Here is a 19,442-nt window from a genome sequence, read left to right on the forward strand (position 1 = left end):
TTATTATTTTTAATAATGGTTAAACTACATAATCTTATATACCTACATTTTAATGGAATAAAGTATTTGATTTGTTGTTTTGTTCCAGGTTACTCAAATTACTTTTACTAAAATATATTCTTTAATTAAATTTTAATTAAAATAATTTCCCTCTAGTTCTTGATTATAAACTATATTTGCTAAAAATTATTTGTTTTAAATGCAAAAATCATTAGTTTGAAATTTATGATGATAAATCTACACTTGTTCAAGTGAACATAGTGAAATGAGTTTCCCAGGTTCAGTGAATTACGTCCCATAAATAAAATGTTAATGTTCAGCTAGGAGAATTGCGGCCCGGATATTTTTTTCAAGTAGGTGATTTGTGCCCCCGATATTTTTTTCAAGTAGGTGAGTTGAGTCCCTGCTAATCGTTCTTTTAAGTTTTAAAACAATACAATTTCAAATCAAGTCAATTTTTTAACTATATTTTCCGGTTGCCTTTCTTATATCCAGTTGAGATACAAGAATGCTTTCAAAATGCAAAAATATTAGTGAATCATTTTAAAGCAGGAAATTTGTTTTACTTAATTATTTTTATTTCATATGTTGTCTTATTAAGTTAACAGAATATATTAAGTATTTATAATTAAATTTATTGACGATTTTTATTTCTTGTTTATCGTGAAAATATTTTTTATAGCAAATTATAGTGATCTATTTTCTGGTTTTTATTTAGTAATTATATTGAAATTATTTTGTTATCAAATGAAAAAATTAATTATTAATTTTAATATTGAAGTAAAATATTTGTTATAATACATTTGTGAATAAATACGTTTTGTTGGATAATTACTAAGTCATAAGGAACATTTTATTTTATTTTAAATGAAAGAATATACTTATCCATTTTATACTTTTTTTTAAGCCGGATTTATTTTAAAAAACTTATTGTTTCAAAATATTTATGTTTTGAATTGATACCGGCCTTAGATTGATTATTTTTTTTAAGTGATTAATTAATATAAAAATATATATTTATATAACTCTTAAAATACTTAAAAAAAATGTGTATTATTGTAAATTATTTGGAATATTTAAATATATAGTTTCAGTATTTTCTTAAAAATTAATTTAATTTATGTTTATTGAAGATGGTTTATGTTATTAATCCATATTATTTTAATAATTTTTTTTTTTTATATTGTAGGTATTAAATATTTGTTTTACATTATTCCTTCTAAAATTAGTTATTAAGACTAGAGTTTTTACTCTATAAGTGCTCATTTAGATGTTAATTTATATATTGTTTACGTTATTAAATTAAGATTTATAAATTTTAACGTTTAGTCAAAAAAAAGTTGGTGCACTAGAATATTAAGATGAATAAAAGACACTTATTGACTGATTAAAGTTAATGATAAAAAAATAATTTAATTCATTTAGCCAAATTATGTCTTTTCAGTAAGCACGATTAAAGTGGAGCAGTGTTTGAAGTTTTAAAATCGTTCTGGTGTATTTTCTTTCTTCTTCGATTTATTGTTTACACTTTATAACAAAATATTTTCTCTGGCTAGTCTTCCAGGACCGAGCACAGGTTCAAAGTGCATTCCTACGCTAGCCCGGCATTTTGTGACCATTGTGGCTCATTATTGTACGGTGTCATACATCAGGGAATGAAATGCGAAGGTCAGCAAATCCGAGACATAATATATATACTATATATATTATATATATATAATATATATATACATATATATTTTTATAATTTATATTATTTTTAATTTCTTCATTTTTAAAAACAATATTCATGTGTGTTTGTATTTTTATTATTTTGTTTGTTCTGAATTCTACCTGAATGCCTGCCTGTGTTCTCTACATTACTTTTTATAACATTTTTTTAATTTTTATTTTTAACAACAATGAGCATTTAAAAATAGACTGCGCCATTCAAAATCACTATATATTCTTCTTAAGCTTGCACGAGAGTTTTCTAAAATAATAATCACATTACATTAACACAAACGGTGGTGAGAGCTGTAGAACGATACCGGTATAACCACTATTTCTGCGCAACCAACAGCAACAGCCCTAATTAACTATTAATATACTTTGTATTCGTGTTGTATACATACTCACAATGTGTATATTTACACATAAATAGAGTTTCGGGGTATATTCACTTCGCCGTGTTTGAATCATCATCGAGGACGTTACGACGTTGGTTAGCCGCGGGGAAGCAAGTTTAGAAGTATATAATAATACATATATTATAACTTATGGTGACCCAGAATCACTGTGTACTAGAAAATATGTTAGTAGAATAAAAGTAAATATGGTTTATTAAAAAAAAAAAAAGCAAGAATTTAAACCTAAAAAGTATAACAGTTTTTTTTTAAATTAATTTTTTTGTATTATTTGTAAAACATTACTTCTTATTTCATGTTCTTACTCATTTAATTCATTATATATTTTATCATTTTATTTTATTTTTCGATGCTATTTCCCCGTTATTTATTAAAACTCAATAAAGTATTTATACGAATAGTGTATGTCATATTTTAAATTAAAACGGGCCTCTTTACTTCTATTAGTATACATTTTGTTCATTTAAATATCTATACCATTATTATATATATATAAACAAACATTTTTCTGATAGTGATATATTTTTCGTTGTATATATTGATGTAATTATGCTAATTGATTAAATGGGTGTATTATACTAAATGTATATTAATCTATTTTAGCGTCTGAGTAGCTTTTTATTTTAGTTGACATTCGAAATGTACATTACAAAATGTATTAAAATTTAAAAAAAATAAATATTTGTCGGTAAAATTAAATATTATATTTATATTTAATACTATATATATACGTCTAATTATCTTTTAATACTCGTTAATAAGATCTGTTCTTTCCATATAAATAATTAGTGTTATTCATTTTGAACATAATTGAATTTTTAATATTATTAATTTCGGAGTTTTATATCAATACTCCATACATGAATCCAATCTTTAAAATAAAACTTAAATAGTGTAATAATATTAGTTCATTATAGTGTATGACCTCATTTAAATGTTTTTTATTTTTGTAATTGGTATTTTTACTGTTATTTTTGTTTTTAACTAAGGAAGTGTACTCTCAGTATAAAATTATGTATTAATCAAGAATTCAATAAATACATTTAATTAGAATTTTTATACGTAGAGTAGATTTAAAAAAAAGGGTTGATTGCTGTTTAAAAATAATGCATGAAAATAAATGATTTAAAAATTTCAATTCTTTTAACTATTAACATATGAATTGCATTATTATTACGGTTATTATCTTGGCTCCCTTAATTTAGCATATATTTTTTCATCTAAAATATATATTACGAACTTTTTTTATGTTATTTCCTTTTTATATTTAAAACTGAAAATTACGTTACCCTAAGTTTAAATTCTTTTACATTTTTTGTGCCTATATCGTTTACTGTGGATTGATTGTATGTTTATACCATGCACAGTAATAATACTATACCTACTAATGTATTTTTTATAGCCATTCAATATTTATTGAACTTTCGTATAGTTTATAATTTTACTATTTAACTTAATATTTTTATAAAAATAATAGTAATATATATACATATATTTATAATATATAATATTATGTCATTACTGGTTTTAAGTTAAAGTATTCAAGTTATAATTAATAAGATTATTGTCATATGGGTTATAACCAATAATATTAAAATTAATATGAGCTTTGTGATATTGACATTTCTGAGTTCTCGCATCTAAAAAAGTTATAAGCTCTAAGATTTAATTCTTTGTATTTATGTATAAGGATTTTTCACAAAACACAATTAATTTTTAAAAATAAAATATTACTATTAATTAAATTTGATAATTGTAATCAAATATGCTCAAGAAAATGTTCAGGAATAATTATTTACATTTAAAAACTTAGTAAGTTATATCATTCAGGTAAAATTTGTTGTTATTATTTAAAAAATTTAAAAATTAGTGGTTTTGCAATCAAATATTGAACTCTTCAAAAAAAATATTTGTGTGTTTAAGTTTCAAAAGAAAGCTTTTACTTGGTAACTCATACATTTTAAAGTACACTTCCTTTTATAAGATTTGTATTATTTTAGTAGAATATAATTATTACAGTAGTTAAATTAATTTTTTTTTCGTTTTTTTTTTTTATTTTACTTTTATTATTATTATTTTTGTAAGTGGTCATCCTGACGTATGGCACGTTATTCTGTTTTGCTATTTTTTGTACGAACCTTTCGGTTAATGATCAATTTTCAAACAACTTTATCATAAAGAAAAACAAATTAATGAAACGAAAAAAAAAATTTATTGAACTCGATACGTCTTTAAAACTTTCCATTTCTGATGAACGAATATATTTAGGCCGAAACGGCGAAACATCAATGGGATCTTCATACGTATATCACACCTTCTTTTTGCGACCATTGTGGATCTATGTTGCACGGCATTACCCATCAGGGTCTCAAGTGTACAGGTTAGAAAAACTAAACCAATAAGAAAAATATAATATTTTATCAACTTTAAACATAACTAGATTTGTCTAATAAGTTTAATTTTTGTACCAAAGGTATAGTTATAGTTTATTTTGTTTTTAATAATTTTTATTATTTTTGCTTTATTTTAGTGTTCAAATGAAACATATCGCACAATAAATTAATTATATATAATTACTTAACATGAATAACTTATTAACTCTTGTCCTTCAATAGTTTGAAATTATTTACCATCTAATCTATTTTTTTATTTTAGATATATTTTTTAAAATGGCGTACAGCTCTGCTGATAAAGCTTTTCGATTTACCTATACTAATTCTTAGCTTTAGGTATTATTTATTTCATTTATAACCCATCGAGACTTGTATTTTGCCTTTACATTTATTTGTATCTTTGCATGGAAATTCATATTTTCGAATCGTTAATGCATGTTGTTTTATATGTAATTTTTTTTAAAATTTATTATTAGTGTTCTTACTGATTTTTTCAAAACTTTTTATTTTAAGTAGAATACATTTAATTTATAATGATTTTATAAGTGTTAATTAAACCTTTTTTTGTTGTACATAAAAATGTAGCATGTGACATGAATGTTCACAAGAGATGTCAAGTGAGCGTTCCAAATTTATGCGGTTGTGATCACACAGAACGACGAGGACGAATAGAAGTAAAAGTTACGTGCCATGGAACGAAACTCATCGTAGAAAGTAAGATATGTATATCAGAATATTTCAAATGTTGTTTATTAATTACTAGAGTATATGCTGTGTGTTATACACAATTAGGTATATGAATACTATTTATAGTTAGAAACTGAATATCGTCATGATATAAGAAATTGAAAATGTTTATGTGTAAATTACTTAAAATATTTACTTATTTCAATTATGTAGTTGAAGTTGTTCTATTAGACCTTCAGTAAAATATATTAAACTAGAGCTGAGGAGTAAACATGTTTTAATATTTTTTAAATGTTTTTTAAGACTATGGGTTATAATTATATATTATTATGTTTCTCCATGTATTTACCTTCTTAAATAACTATATATTTAAACTGCGTACCACTTGTTTCTTTGTTTTTTGTCTCCATATTTATAATCTGTCAAGTATTCAAATTTTGTGAAAATAAAAAGTTTTTCTTAGTATCTTATTAAAAAAAAACAACTTATTAGTTGTACTAAATAAAATATTATTTAAAATAAATTATATATGTTTACTTGTTGTACGAAAAAATTTCGTTTCAATACTCCTTATAATTTTCTAAGAAAAATCACCTAATTAAATGTTCACATTAAAAATTCTGACAATATATGTATTATGGATTACAAAAGAAGTTGTATAATGACTTAGCATTCAATCGTATAAATGTCAGATTTTAATGGTGATTTGAAATTGTATGCACATTAATATTTAATAAAATAAAATGGTATTACAAATATAAAGAAGTACAAAAAAACAATTTAAAAAAATATCTTCATTAATAATTTAAATACCACTAATAAACGTTTTTAGTGTATTTAAATTTATAGAGTTGAATATTTTATAATTTTACACGCATAAATTTGTGACCATAATCTAGCAAAAAAAAGCCACCCTCAAAATTTAAAATCAATAGTTCCAATAGGTTTGGCTCTGCGTTGATTATGAATCAGTCACTCAAGATAGTCTTGTCTATACATATATATATATATCAAGAAACTGATTACTACACATTTTTATATTATACCTATTATCACATTTTTTATTTTATTACCCTCTCAAAGTCTAATGTAGTGTAGAAAGTATATAAAGTGTATTAACATATAAATATACAGAAAATATATTATCTTGCATATAATTAGAGATTAACAAAAATTATAGGAAATTTAAAAATATTTTTAACAGTTATACAATATTAATAATAATAATAATGGCTTTATTATCTAGTTAATAATCGGTATGGCATAATATTATTTAATAAATATATAAGATATTACTGGACAAAAACCTTTTTTTTTTACAAATCATAACAAAAGGTCGACGCGTTTTCAAATTCGTAGTACAAAAATTGTTTATTTCTAGTCTATTTTGTGGGGGGGGGGGGGCAGATGAAAATATTTCAATACGGATTTCCATTTATTCCTGAGGGAATGAAATAAAATATATGTATACTGGATAGAAATTTAGCTCAACTCATATGACATTCAGTCTCGAGAGACTAATTTGAATGAAATTCTTTTTTTGTGTAGATTTGGAGAAAAAAAATTGACATCATTAATTATTAGGTATTACGAAATTTATGAAAATTTTATTTATTTATTATTTCAAGTACTTATCATGATTTTATTTTTACTTTTGAAGCAGAGCATTGTTAATTTATACAACTACCTATAACACTTTTAAATTCTAAAAAGTTTATATTGCAGTATAACAGCGAATTTAATTATATGTTGTTTTAGTATTGTATGAAATTACATAATGAAGTTATATTTTAAGCTCTGAAGAAAAATAAGTACTTATAAGTCGTAATCATTTATATTAAAATTTATAATTAAAGGATTTCTAAACTTTTCAAAATTTATTTGCCTTTTTTTAATTTTCCTCCCAAAACTGACTCCTTATATTTAACTTTTATTATTTGTTGTCTATTGATTAATGAAAATATGAGGAATTTATCTAAATTAGTCCGATTTCATTAGGAAAACTTTTAGTATGATTAATTTAGATGTGAAAATCATCTCACTTAGTCTCAAATTTATTTACATTTTTTTTATTTTTTAAACTAAAAATATGCCCATTAACTACAAGAATATTTTATTCTGTTAAGTTCTACAAATATAATATATTTGACAGTTGGATAAGTATAAGATGTAAGATATTTGAATGTAATTTAAATTATGGTCGTATGAATCAATATTTTTTAATTATATTACCTCAATTATTCGATAAAGCAATTAACAACTGGAATCATATTAATGCAATACTATTAAAAACTACTTTCTTAAGTAACACTATTAAGTAGTAAATGAACGGTCTTACATTGATAACCATCAATGAGATACTGTTGAAAAAAACAATTTAGAAATATATTAAAATGTCACTCAAATTTTAATTTAATAAGTTATATCTAAAGACCAACTAAACGTATTTAGTGAAATTGAAATTATTTCGATAAATATTTCCAGTCTCAATAGGAAAATAGTTAAAGATAAATTAAAATATGTCTTAGAAAAAAATGAAGGATATAACACTATTGAAACTTTCTCTGAGGTTATGACAGGAAATCAAAATGTTAATTTAGGTATAACACCAATTTTTTTAAATTATTTCAAATATGCATCGATAACAAGTGTGTAATATGATATAACTTATATCATAATATCATTATAAAAATATTTATGAATCTATATTCATAATTACTGTATTTGTTGAACTTGTTGATAATTAACGTTTATTTTATTAAGATTAAATATAAGATTAAAATCGTTTACTATTTTGATTCATAAAAACAATAATTTTGTTAAGTTACATAAAGTTAGTAATGTGATCTTAGAAAAGTCTCGTAAAAGTAATTACAGATCATTACTAAAGTCTTTCATCAGGGAAATATTTGTGAATTGTAACTATCATAAATTTCATTGAAAATACTTAAATAAATAAATTATATATTACATTTTTATCGATTAAATATATGTAATATAATAATTATTTTTGAAATATTATTAAATATTATTTAAAAATAATAATAATTGTGATTATTTAAAATAAAAATCTTAATTTTCTGTTTTAAATATAGAAAAAAAATTATATTTTTTTAAATACCTTATAGTATAGGGGTGATGTCATTTTAACTAAAAAATATTTGTATTCAATAAGGAACTGAAAAAATAAAACAAAAATGATGACAATTGTGATTGGTAAAAAAAGATTGTACTACAAAAATGTTAAAGAAAATTTCATTTTGACTTATCAAGCATAAAACTAATATGTATTTATTAAAAAATGCACTGTATTTTGGAAATATAAAAGTAACCATTAATTTGTCGAACCGTCTAGTTTCTAGGTTACCTTTTGACATGATACATTTTTATTAAAATATTTAGTTTAATTAAATATTAGTTTAACCTTAAATTTTTAGAATGAAGTATCAAAGAGAATAATAGTAGATCATATATATTTTTAACTACAAAATACTATAGATTTATATATTTTTGTATAATTAATTATAACTATACAATATTATAATACTATGTATAATATTCAATAAGCATATCAAATTCAGTTTGGTGTTAGTAGTTTTTAAATAGTTATTTATAACCTAACCTATATATAACTATTTAAAAACTACTAACACCAAACTGAATTTTATATGCTTATTGAAGATTATACATTGTATTATAATATTGTATAGTTATAATTAATTTAAATTAATTGATAACGTTTTTTTAGGAACATTAATAGTTTGTTTGAAACATACAAACTGACAATTTATGATTACTTAATAAACGAAGTTTTATCGAGATTGTACATAAATTTATGAAATTTATTAAAAAAAGTTTGAGTCCTTAAGTTAGTATTACCTCTTTTAAATGTCTGCAGAGATATTATTCGATAATAAACAAGACATTATTTGTAGAAAATCAGATTAGTTTCATGAGCATAATGCACATATTAAAATAGTAGTTGAAGGTCTTATGTATTCACAAGTTAGGCCACTAAACAAAACTTGAAAAATCGCATTTGGAATGATTTTACACATCGCAGGGTGTTGTCACTAAAGTTCCGAACATGGCACTATGTCTGGCAGTTGAGTACTATGAAGCAACTTACTCTTACCTAGTTGAACTTTGATTTAGCATGACGGTTAAGGTTCTACTGCGATTTTCACATTTTAATGTAATCGATCGATAACATATTGGTGAAAATATTTCTAATGGAAATTTCGTAATGAAATTAATATGTAAATTAAATATATATATATATATATGTATGTAAATGTATTTGCACTACTCGTATAAGCTAATTTCATATTCGGTTTGTATAAGTAAAGAGATCTTCTAAGAAAATATTGTAATGGCTTTGAAAAACTGCTAAATAAGTAAATTGTATGAGTACTTATTAAGTAATTATTTGAACCAATGATACAATTCTGCCGGCGTTTTTTTTTTTTTTTATTAAGGTAAGATCCAGTGGAGATGCAATTAACTTGTCGATTATTTTTAAGAATTAAAAAATCAGAGGTATTGAAAATCACAGAAGATTTATAGCTGCTGGGTGGTAGATTATAAAACTTTACCATTGGCTGTCATTAACGACGGGAGACTAGTTCGACCGAAAAGCTCTAACATAAATGCACGCATATCGTGCCGTATTCACTCCGTTACCGTCCAAGTGCACTGTTAAATATTATTGTTATGACTGTCAATATTATCGGTCAGTAATTTTTAAATAATATTACTATAATCAACTAAAGTTAGAAAAAAGAAGAATGTTGTTTTGAACTCACCACTTATTACCACCAATTTCTTACGAAATTTGTTTAATTAATTTATGTCACTTATTATAATTGTGTAAAATATAAAATATTTAAATCACCGAACAGATATTTAATACTGATGATTTTTACACAAACATAACTACCATGCCACCTACAGTCATACACTATCAATTTTAATAACAATTTTAACCGTACGTGTTTACTCGTTCAAGTAAAATGGATTATGTATAATTAAAACCGATAAAATAAAATGGGAATTGAAAATTAAAATTGAAATATTCATTTTTGTCCGGTTTGTGTTTTAAATTATACTCGAATTGATAACACGATTGTTTTTGCGTGCATCTATGCAAATACGAACTAGTTGTATAGTATTTTAAAAATTATAGTTTATGGATACCATCCTAATTTAATGAAAATTGTACTGGTAAATACGTCCGATTAAAATTATCATAACTGATAGTGTATAACTCGCTTAATAGCTCTACAAGCGATCTCATCGATATATATCAAAAAAATTTCAAATAATGCTTCATTTAACAACCTTATAACAAAACTCACACGCCCAAATGGCCTTACAAGTCGTCGCTTTTTTTTACTTTATTGTTCAGTCTTTGAGTCGAATAAACTTCAATGCAATTGTACGAGTAAGTCATTTTATCGAAATGTATACCAGCTTCCATACATTTGAACGTGAACTTCGTTAATATCGCTCATAGAAGATTGTAAACAGAAATTTACATTCCTCTACCACAAAAGCAGATATTGTTTCTGCTTTATCTAAATGGGGATATTAGTTGTATGAGTCTAAAATGTCTTGGAAAATAGCAAACGGCTCCTCCAATTATTTTTTACGGAGGTTTCTTTGGACTTAACTAATTTGGATCACGTCTTTACTTAACACTATAGTTAATACCGAAAACCCATATACAAAGAATTGGGGCCTTTTGCGATGCCACAAATGCCAGTTATATGACCACCCACATTTTAGCTACAACACTTCGTGTTGTGTCAAATGTAGGTAAGACCTATAAGTGTACTAAAGATCAAAATATTCCTACTAAAGGTCCGAATTGGCGATATTAAAATCGCTTACCTGAGCACATTACGGCGGTGTCTTTGGCTATTTTTATCCAGTATGAACATAATATATTTATATATTACTTACAATAATTGTATATTCTTATGTAATATAATATATTATTTAATAAATTGACGATTTAACTATATAATATGTTAGTACTAAATTATAAACTTTTATTACTATACATATTCTTATTAAGATATTATTATATTATTTATATTATTACGATATTCGTATATTATATTGATTGTTTTTATATGAATTATTTTCTACTAATCAACTAAGTTAAATAATATATTATACTTATTATACACTGTATACGTTATTTACAACACTAATTTTAAATCAGTTATGACTAAACTAAACATAATCGTTTTGTTCAAATAATTTTGACTTAAAATAAACATAACAAAATTCGATTTCATTCGAACACAGATTGGATCTAGATATGCGTGATGTGCTTTTTCAAAACTTAAGAAGTGTTATAATAAAAAAACCCATGGATATTTTAAAAATTTCATTGTACTTTTTTAAAGATTATTTTATGTACCTGTAGTAACTTCATTTTAAATACATGATATCCTCTTACAAGCATACAAAACAAATTAGTTAATAATGAATGAAACAGTAATTTTTAATTTCCTATAATTATACATATTTTCATAATCTTATAGTATAATATTCATTAATTTAAAATAATAATTAATAATACATGTTTACTTTAAGTACTAACATTGATTTTGGGAAAAAATTAAGAATGTCAATAGAAAATACCGTTCCGCGGTGGTGGTAAATTCAAGCATATAGTGGTTTTTATAAATATCGCGACCCGAATTACTGCTGCAGTGTGCGGGCTCATTACAATACGTGAATACAATTTTATCGCCTCCGCTACCGCTACTGCACCGCTATCATCTTTTTATTCAATATACTTTACAGCCAATTTCAGAGGGTGCATTCAAAAATATTTTTAAAAAAAAACCTCTACAAAAATTCTATCAGTCTACTAACTACCATACTCAACCCATGACCAAAACTAATGCGGAAGCTACAATAAATCAAAATACAACCATGAAATATATTTCTGATATCTTTCCTTAATTTATCTCTAATCTTAATGCCTTAATAAACTCACTAATTACACTCATTTTTTCTGTTCTAAATACACTCATCGTCAAAAATACTAACTACTTTGTACTTCAAATGTCTTATCAATTGTTTATATTATACTTATAAATAACGTATATCATTTACGTTATTATGTATTATAATCGGGTTTTTAATTAATGCTACGGCATCACATATAGTATTTTGCTTTTATGACCTTCACTCGTTATTACTTATATCTTTCTATATATTTTATTTTGTGTATTGTGTTATTATCTCGTATATTATATTATAGGGTGTTTCAAAAGAACACAGGATTTAAATCTGCTATAAATTAAGATTATTTCTTTAAAAAAACATAACAAATATTTCATTCTCTATCAGGAGAAGTTAAGGTTTAATAGCGAAAAACAATATCGGGCATATGACGTTCCCTACTAGCCCTACAGGCAATTTTTCTTTCCATACAATTTACCATCACTGGATAACACATTGTCCCATCAAGTTTGTTGAGGACACAATGAATTTCTTGCTTGAGTTCCAAGACATTTCGAACTTTATTTTGGTAAACTCGTGACTTAGTGTATCTCTAAAAGAAAAAAATCACACGGTATCAAGTTGCAAGATCGAGGTGGGTAGCTTTATCAACGCAACGAGATTAGTCTGTCTAGGAACTTTTCACGCAGCAGTGGGATTGTTTCTCTTGAAGTGTAATAAGTAAATCACTTTGCTGCGTGAGAAATTCCTGGACAGACTAATCTCGTTATGAGGAGGCCAAAGCTACCCACCTTGATCTTGCGACTTGAAGCTGTATGATTTTTTTCTTATGGGGATGCACTAAGTCACGAGTTTACCAAAACAAAGTTTGAAATGTCTTGGAACTTAAGCAAGAAATTTGTCGTGTCCTCAACGAACTTAATGGAACAATGTGTTATCCAGTTATGGTAAATTGTATGAAAAGAATAATCCTGTAAGGCGGGTCATATGCCCGATATTGTTTTTCACTGTTAAACCTTAACTTCTCTTGATGATAATGATTTATTTTTTTATATTTTTTAAAAAGAAATAAATTAAATATATAGCAGATTTAAATCCTGCGTTATTTTTGAAACACCCTGTATAAGTGAGTAATATAATTCGCTTCCAGTATAAACTATGATACCTCAACAATTATAATATAATATATAATTATTTTTGAGTTATCATAGTATATACTGGAAGCTATAATTAAAGAAAAAAACGACAGAATGTGGATTGCCGAAATAAGTAGTATGGATTTAATTTTATCTGTTATAAACATCGAGAAAAACTACAGATTTCGTTTTAAATTTGAATTGGATTGAAATTGTAATCGAATAAAATATTTTTTATTGACAATAAAACTTGTAGAGGATATATAATTTTAATAAACAAATATAACAAGTTTTTGGATATAATTATAAATATTTACTCGTGAAAACTAATAAAACATAATCATCACTATCGGTGTTAAAGTATTATGATTTGATTGAATCTAAAAAAGATTTAATACGTGATACTTAAATGTATATCTATTTAATTATTGATTAAGCGTGAAATTAAATTAAAAATATAAAAAAACCCATACACTCATACACCCAATGCTCTACACTCATTGAAGTTTGACTCAATAGTTCAATAATCCTACTTCAATTAGAATCAATTAGTACTTCAAAACATTCATTATAAAGTAATATGTTTATAAATTATGATATTTTATCCCTGTATGGATATTTTAGTCATCGCCCCCTCCCTTACAAGGTTAAAACGTTAAAACTACATCAACCGTGGATGATCGTTAAATAAAAAAAAAATATACCATTTTATCGGTCATCATTATATGCTTCAGATAAACACTGATAATGACAAGATTAGTTGCTTATATGTGTTCTAAAGAAGTGATTTATAGCCTTTCTTTTCATGTTATAATATTTGTATTTGTATTATAATACCATAGTATTAGAAAATTATTCATTCATATGTTAGTGCAAAATATGTAAATATTTTCATTTTATTTATTAAATTTTATAACAAAAAATTACATACACACAATTACATTGTTTAACAGCCTTATGAAGAAAATCGTTCGTTAGCGGTACGTCTCTTAAGTAATAATTTAAAAATTATTTCTTTGTTTACCTTCCAGAGTTATTCCGTTTTTATGGGATTAGTTGTCTTAATTTAAAATTGTTATTCATGACAAATATTTATTTAATATTATACACATTTCCATATTTTTTTTTGAATAATTTGAACTATATTTTTAATCCATTTTTTCTTTATATCCTTTTCTATATTTACTTTAAGAGATAATTTCTACATAATCTTAAAAGTTGTTATATATTTTTAAATATTATATTATGATAAAAAATTAACGGTCGTCAATTTTTTATTTTAAACTAAAACACTTCTTAATGAAAAAGGTGCTTTTTTATATTAAGTAAATTTTAGTTAAATTATTCTTATCATGCTATTTAAAATAAATTTTATAACTAACAAGCTATTTGAAGCAATTCAATACCATTTATTTTTTGTTTCAATTCAGTAATAAAATTATTATTTTTGTATTATATTTCTTTGTTTATTGATCGTAGAACTTTATATACTGTGGTAAGTAATGTGATACGATTATACGTATATGTATAAAACGTGAAATATTCAAGTTACAATCATTCCAAGACCAAATATCCATTATACGAATAGATATTAACTTCGATCAGAAGTGATTTTGATTTAATGTCTCGGACAGAAAAATTCAGTCAGGCTTGTATATTCAGGATATTTTTTACCTAACATTTATTTTTACCTTTTTCGATTTTGCGTGTAACGATCTGTGTATTAGTGTTACAATAATGCATTATGCCAATATTTTTTTGCTGTATATTATTTAATAATCAATTAGATAGAACTGATATATTTTTAATAGAAGGTAATTATCTAATTATTTTAGTATTTTATTATCTATATAGTAAGTTGCCCGATTATAAAATAGTTAGCGTATATTGTATGAAATATTAATATACCATTTGCCTTTTAATGTATAAATATTATTTGTGTTATCCTTGAATCTAATACCATATATATTTATGTGTGCGTGTATATGTATTTGTATCACTATATACATGTTCTGAGGTTATCAGATACATAAAAAATGTAGGTATTTATTATATTTATAAATGGATTAGGTTCGTTCAAATGATTCAAGCCGTAGTTTCTATGGCATTTGAATGAATATCTTGGTTTATGCTTTTCAAATATTATATAAAATGATGTTTATTATAACTTATTCAATTTAAAAAAAAATAAAAATATTTTCATTTTAACTACTGAAAGAATATAATTATTCAAATGTCATTATATATTTTTTTGTATAGTATATTGTACTACATAATGTTATTTTGTACTTATATTTTTTTGGGAGCATTTTTAATCGCACAACATCCTCTACGCTTAACTCTTTATGTAATATAGAATTTTTCTTGTAGAATTCTGTAGGTTAGAAATCATAATACCGGTATACACTTGATGCCTTATAGTGAACCTATCGTAGATGGTGAACGAATTTGTGGATTTTTTTCTAGTGCAAAAGGCATTTTTTCACTAAAACCGTCGAAGAGCGTTTGCATAATTTATTGTCACATAAAAAAAAAAAACTTCACAATGTAAAACATTCTGACCAGGGATAATTTTACCGTTATAAACGTGAAAAAACCGTTCTATATAATTTTTGCTTACAACCCTTGTATATTTTTCTGTGTTTTTCTCTCGTTTGACCCTTGGGGCTTTTCAATTGAATACCTTAATGTCTACATTACATTGCCCCGAGTAATTGAAACTACTCTTTGTAAAGTTATGTGTTGTTTGACTTGGTATTTTATTTTTACTAAGGTTTTCTATTATATAGATACATGATATATAGATATATAGATATATATATATATATATCAGAATTGTAAAGTTTCTGAAAATATTGAAATTGTTAATACTGTTTCTCCGAGCTCACTAGAAAAATATAAAGCTTATATTTGGATAATGACAAGGAAATTAAATTTCAAACATCGTCTATGAAAATAGTAGCACCATACACGAAAAAATTGTTGCTATATAAAATTGGTGACTTTTTTATTGGTAGTATAATTATTGAAACATTATAGTCTTTTTGACTATACTAATAAATTTGGTTTTTATATTGCTGTATATTTCACATTTTGTTATATTTCATAGTTAATACATTTTTAAATAATTGAACTAAATAAATAATGTGATTTAAATGTTTTCTGCTGTAAAAGAGCCCGTAATAATACTCGTGAGGGGAGTGGTTTTTGAAATTGATCTTAATAAATGTCAACTCAAAGAGAATAAAACATTATTTTTTCTTCGTCATCGTCAATGTGCTAACTGTATGTAAAAATGTAACCAATTTAACCTCTGCTACTTCCTCCGTCAAGCCATAGTTTGCTTCTAAAATATTTACTAAAGTTATTGCTATACGATTGTATGCACATGCGCATGCTACCCAGGTCCGGCGTTAGGGGGAGGCGAAACGGGGCATTTGTCCAGGGCCTCGCACTTAAAATTTTAAATGAAAAATATTTTGTACGGAAATCTCATAAAATAAAACGTGAAATGTGCAGATCGCCTTTCTAGAGAAATCCGTTGGCGTGTAAAAAAAACCAATTAACAAACAGAACAACATTATTATATTTCATAAGTCATGTATACCAACGACGACACCCGTACGGCACGCTGCTCAGGGATACATAGGACATTTATTTTATCGCATTTCTTAAATTTAATCAATCATTACCCGATATCGCGTATATTACATGTTATCCACTATAGGTGACCATTGTTGTGGGTAAAATAAGTTTAGCCCAGGGCCTCGCAAAAGGTAACGCAGGCCCTGATTACCATAGTAATCGAGGAACTTTAGGCGTGAAAAATTATTACTAATAAAATATCCCAGCATAGATCAGTAGTGTAATTATCAAACGATAAAAACTCCCATTAACTGTTGTCCCACGATGTCTTTTATTTATCGACTTTTCATGTAAATATTAATTTACTAAGATTTTCTATGCGTTTTAATATTGTTCAAATTCAATATCTGTTGCTTAAAGTAAATTATTTTTATTTTACATTTATATTAATCGTGAAACTTGAATGACCAATAAATAATTAAGTTCAGTTTCGAAGACTTTTTTTTCGTGCTTTTTCTTATGAATTAAATATGGAGAATGATATAGTGTGAAGACTTCATTAGCGAGTTTTTGTTTATTATAAAATACTGATATATAACAACATTTTTTTTTCTTTTAACTTTAAACATATAATTAATAATACTTGCTTCCTATGGTGAACCTGATTATTTACTAATACTTAATGTTCATAACTCAAAACTATCATAAAGTTTAAATATATCTTTATTATAGTTACTATTTATATATTATCGTTAATCACTATTTTTGAAGTAGCATATCTAGTTTTATTTCTTCCGCGTAATAAATAACGTAAACCTATATATGTATTTGTTTGATTCATATTAATTCGTTTATATTGTTACAAAAAAGACAATTTATAAAATAAACAATATGACCTTGTATGCTTAGTTTTTTTTCGTAATTTAAATTATTTTTTCTTATTAGTAACGTTAAGTTCATAATTTTATAGTTTTATGTTTTATAATATAAGTTAAGAAAACATTACGGCAAAAGCTCGATAAAATGGAACTTTGGTAAAATGGAAACCCTTCGGGGAAACGACGAAAATTTCTTTGGTCCAATTTTAAATACATAATGAATTCATCTTGCCAAGACGGAAATCTCACTAAGCCGGAAACTGACACGTTTCCGTATTTAAACTATCTGAAAACTCCCTCTAAGACGAAAATATAACATAAAAAGCCAAATTTAGAATGGCCATCAATTTTATTATCGTATTTGTCGATACTCTACCGTCTATTGTAAAAATTCATATGCTACCCCAAATACCACGTCAGTCACTCATCCGATGAACCAAGTAGTAATTTACATTTTTAATTCGTACTACTGTTCAATACTTGTATCTACTACTACTTCAATCACTTGTATGCAAAATATATACCATTATTGATTATGATTTATTAATGCATATGATTGAAATAAAAAATAAAGTTATTTATTTTAAAACTATGTGGCTATACGTATGTTACAATATATATTTGTTCATGTTTATGTATAAACTATATTTATAATCATATATCGAATATTATGTAATATTGGAAAAATAAATTTAAAAAATTTAACATGTTAAAAGAATTTTATGTTATAATGTAAGACCAACAATTCAAAAATAAATATTTTTAAAAATATGATTTATATGTTGTATTAAGTATTTATTCTAAATGGAAATGATAATAATTGTATATTTTTTTATAATTGTGTACAATTATACATGAAACATGACTAAAATAATAAAATATATCAGATATTTTGTTCATAATATTATATTTCCTCATTTTCAAATTTATTAAAATTCGTGGGATTTAAAAGTTGTATTTAGTTATTAATTAAAATAGTGTAGTTAGTTATACTGAATAATTATGCCTTCAATATTTATGGTTTTAATTTTTTAATTTTAATTAATTATAATAAGAACATTACTTATTGAATCTTATAACAAGAATTTTTTATACATAATTTTTTTTTTTGTAAAAATCTCTCTTAGTAATGCGCATAAATATTTATTTTTTAATTTATTTTGGTTTAAAAAAATACTGAAATACTGTAAATGTTCGATAGTTATTTGTATATTGGGAATTATTCAGTTTTTATGCAAATGTCGAGGAATTACAATCTATCAGTTCATTCGTCATAAAAAAAAACCAAAAATCCATTGATACAGCACCGATTACGATTATACAATTTTATAAAATCTGTATTTACTAGTTGTTATTATTTGTAAATTATGTCGTTACTCTAGTAAAACCTGTTTGCGGATAGCTTTTAAAGTCTACAGCATAAGAATACTGAGATGCTTTATTTATTTTGCAAAGAACGGTTAAACAGACATCTCCAATTTTAATTGCTTATAGATAATATTTTTTTTCCACGATGTGCTCTACGGTGTAGTTTCACGTTGATATTAACATTCATATTTTTGTTAAATTCCGATTAATTTTATATAAAAATATAGACATCTATTAAATTATTATTAATCATAATATAATGGTTATTATCCTCATTGTAATTTA

General features: G+C 24.6%; 1 protein-coding gene across 6 annotated transcripts in view; it reads left to right on the forward strand.

Annotated features, from left to right (window-relative positions):
- LOC112688523 (calcium-dependent protein kinase C) overlaps positions 1-19,442 on the forward strand; it is a 92,576-nt gene that overhangs the window by 42,707 nt on the left and 30,427 nt on the right. For 4 of the 6 annotated variants that reach the window (XM_025561771.1, XM_025561775.1, XM_025561773.1 and 1 more), the window contains 2 exons: positions 4,395-4,506; positions 5,105-5,233. In XM_025561771.1, coding sequence (XP_025417556.1) covers positions 4,395-4,506; positions 5,105-5,233 — 241 coding nt within the window. Of the gene's footprint in view, positions 1-1,556; positions 1,669-4,394; positions 4,507-5,104; positions 5,234-19,442 lie in introns of all 6 variants that reach the window. The other 2 variants (XM_025561770.1, XM_025561774.1) reach the window with 1 other exon arrangement.

This window comes from Sipha flava, unplaced genomic scaffold, assembly GCF_003268045.1.
Source record: "Sipha flava isolate LNK unplaced genomic scaffold, YSA_version1 39_pilon_pilon, whole genome shotgun sequence".
NCBI lineage: Eukaryota > Metazoa > Arthropoda > Insecta > Hemiptera > Aphididae > Sipha > Sipha flava.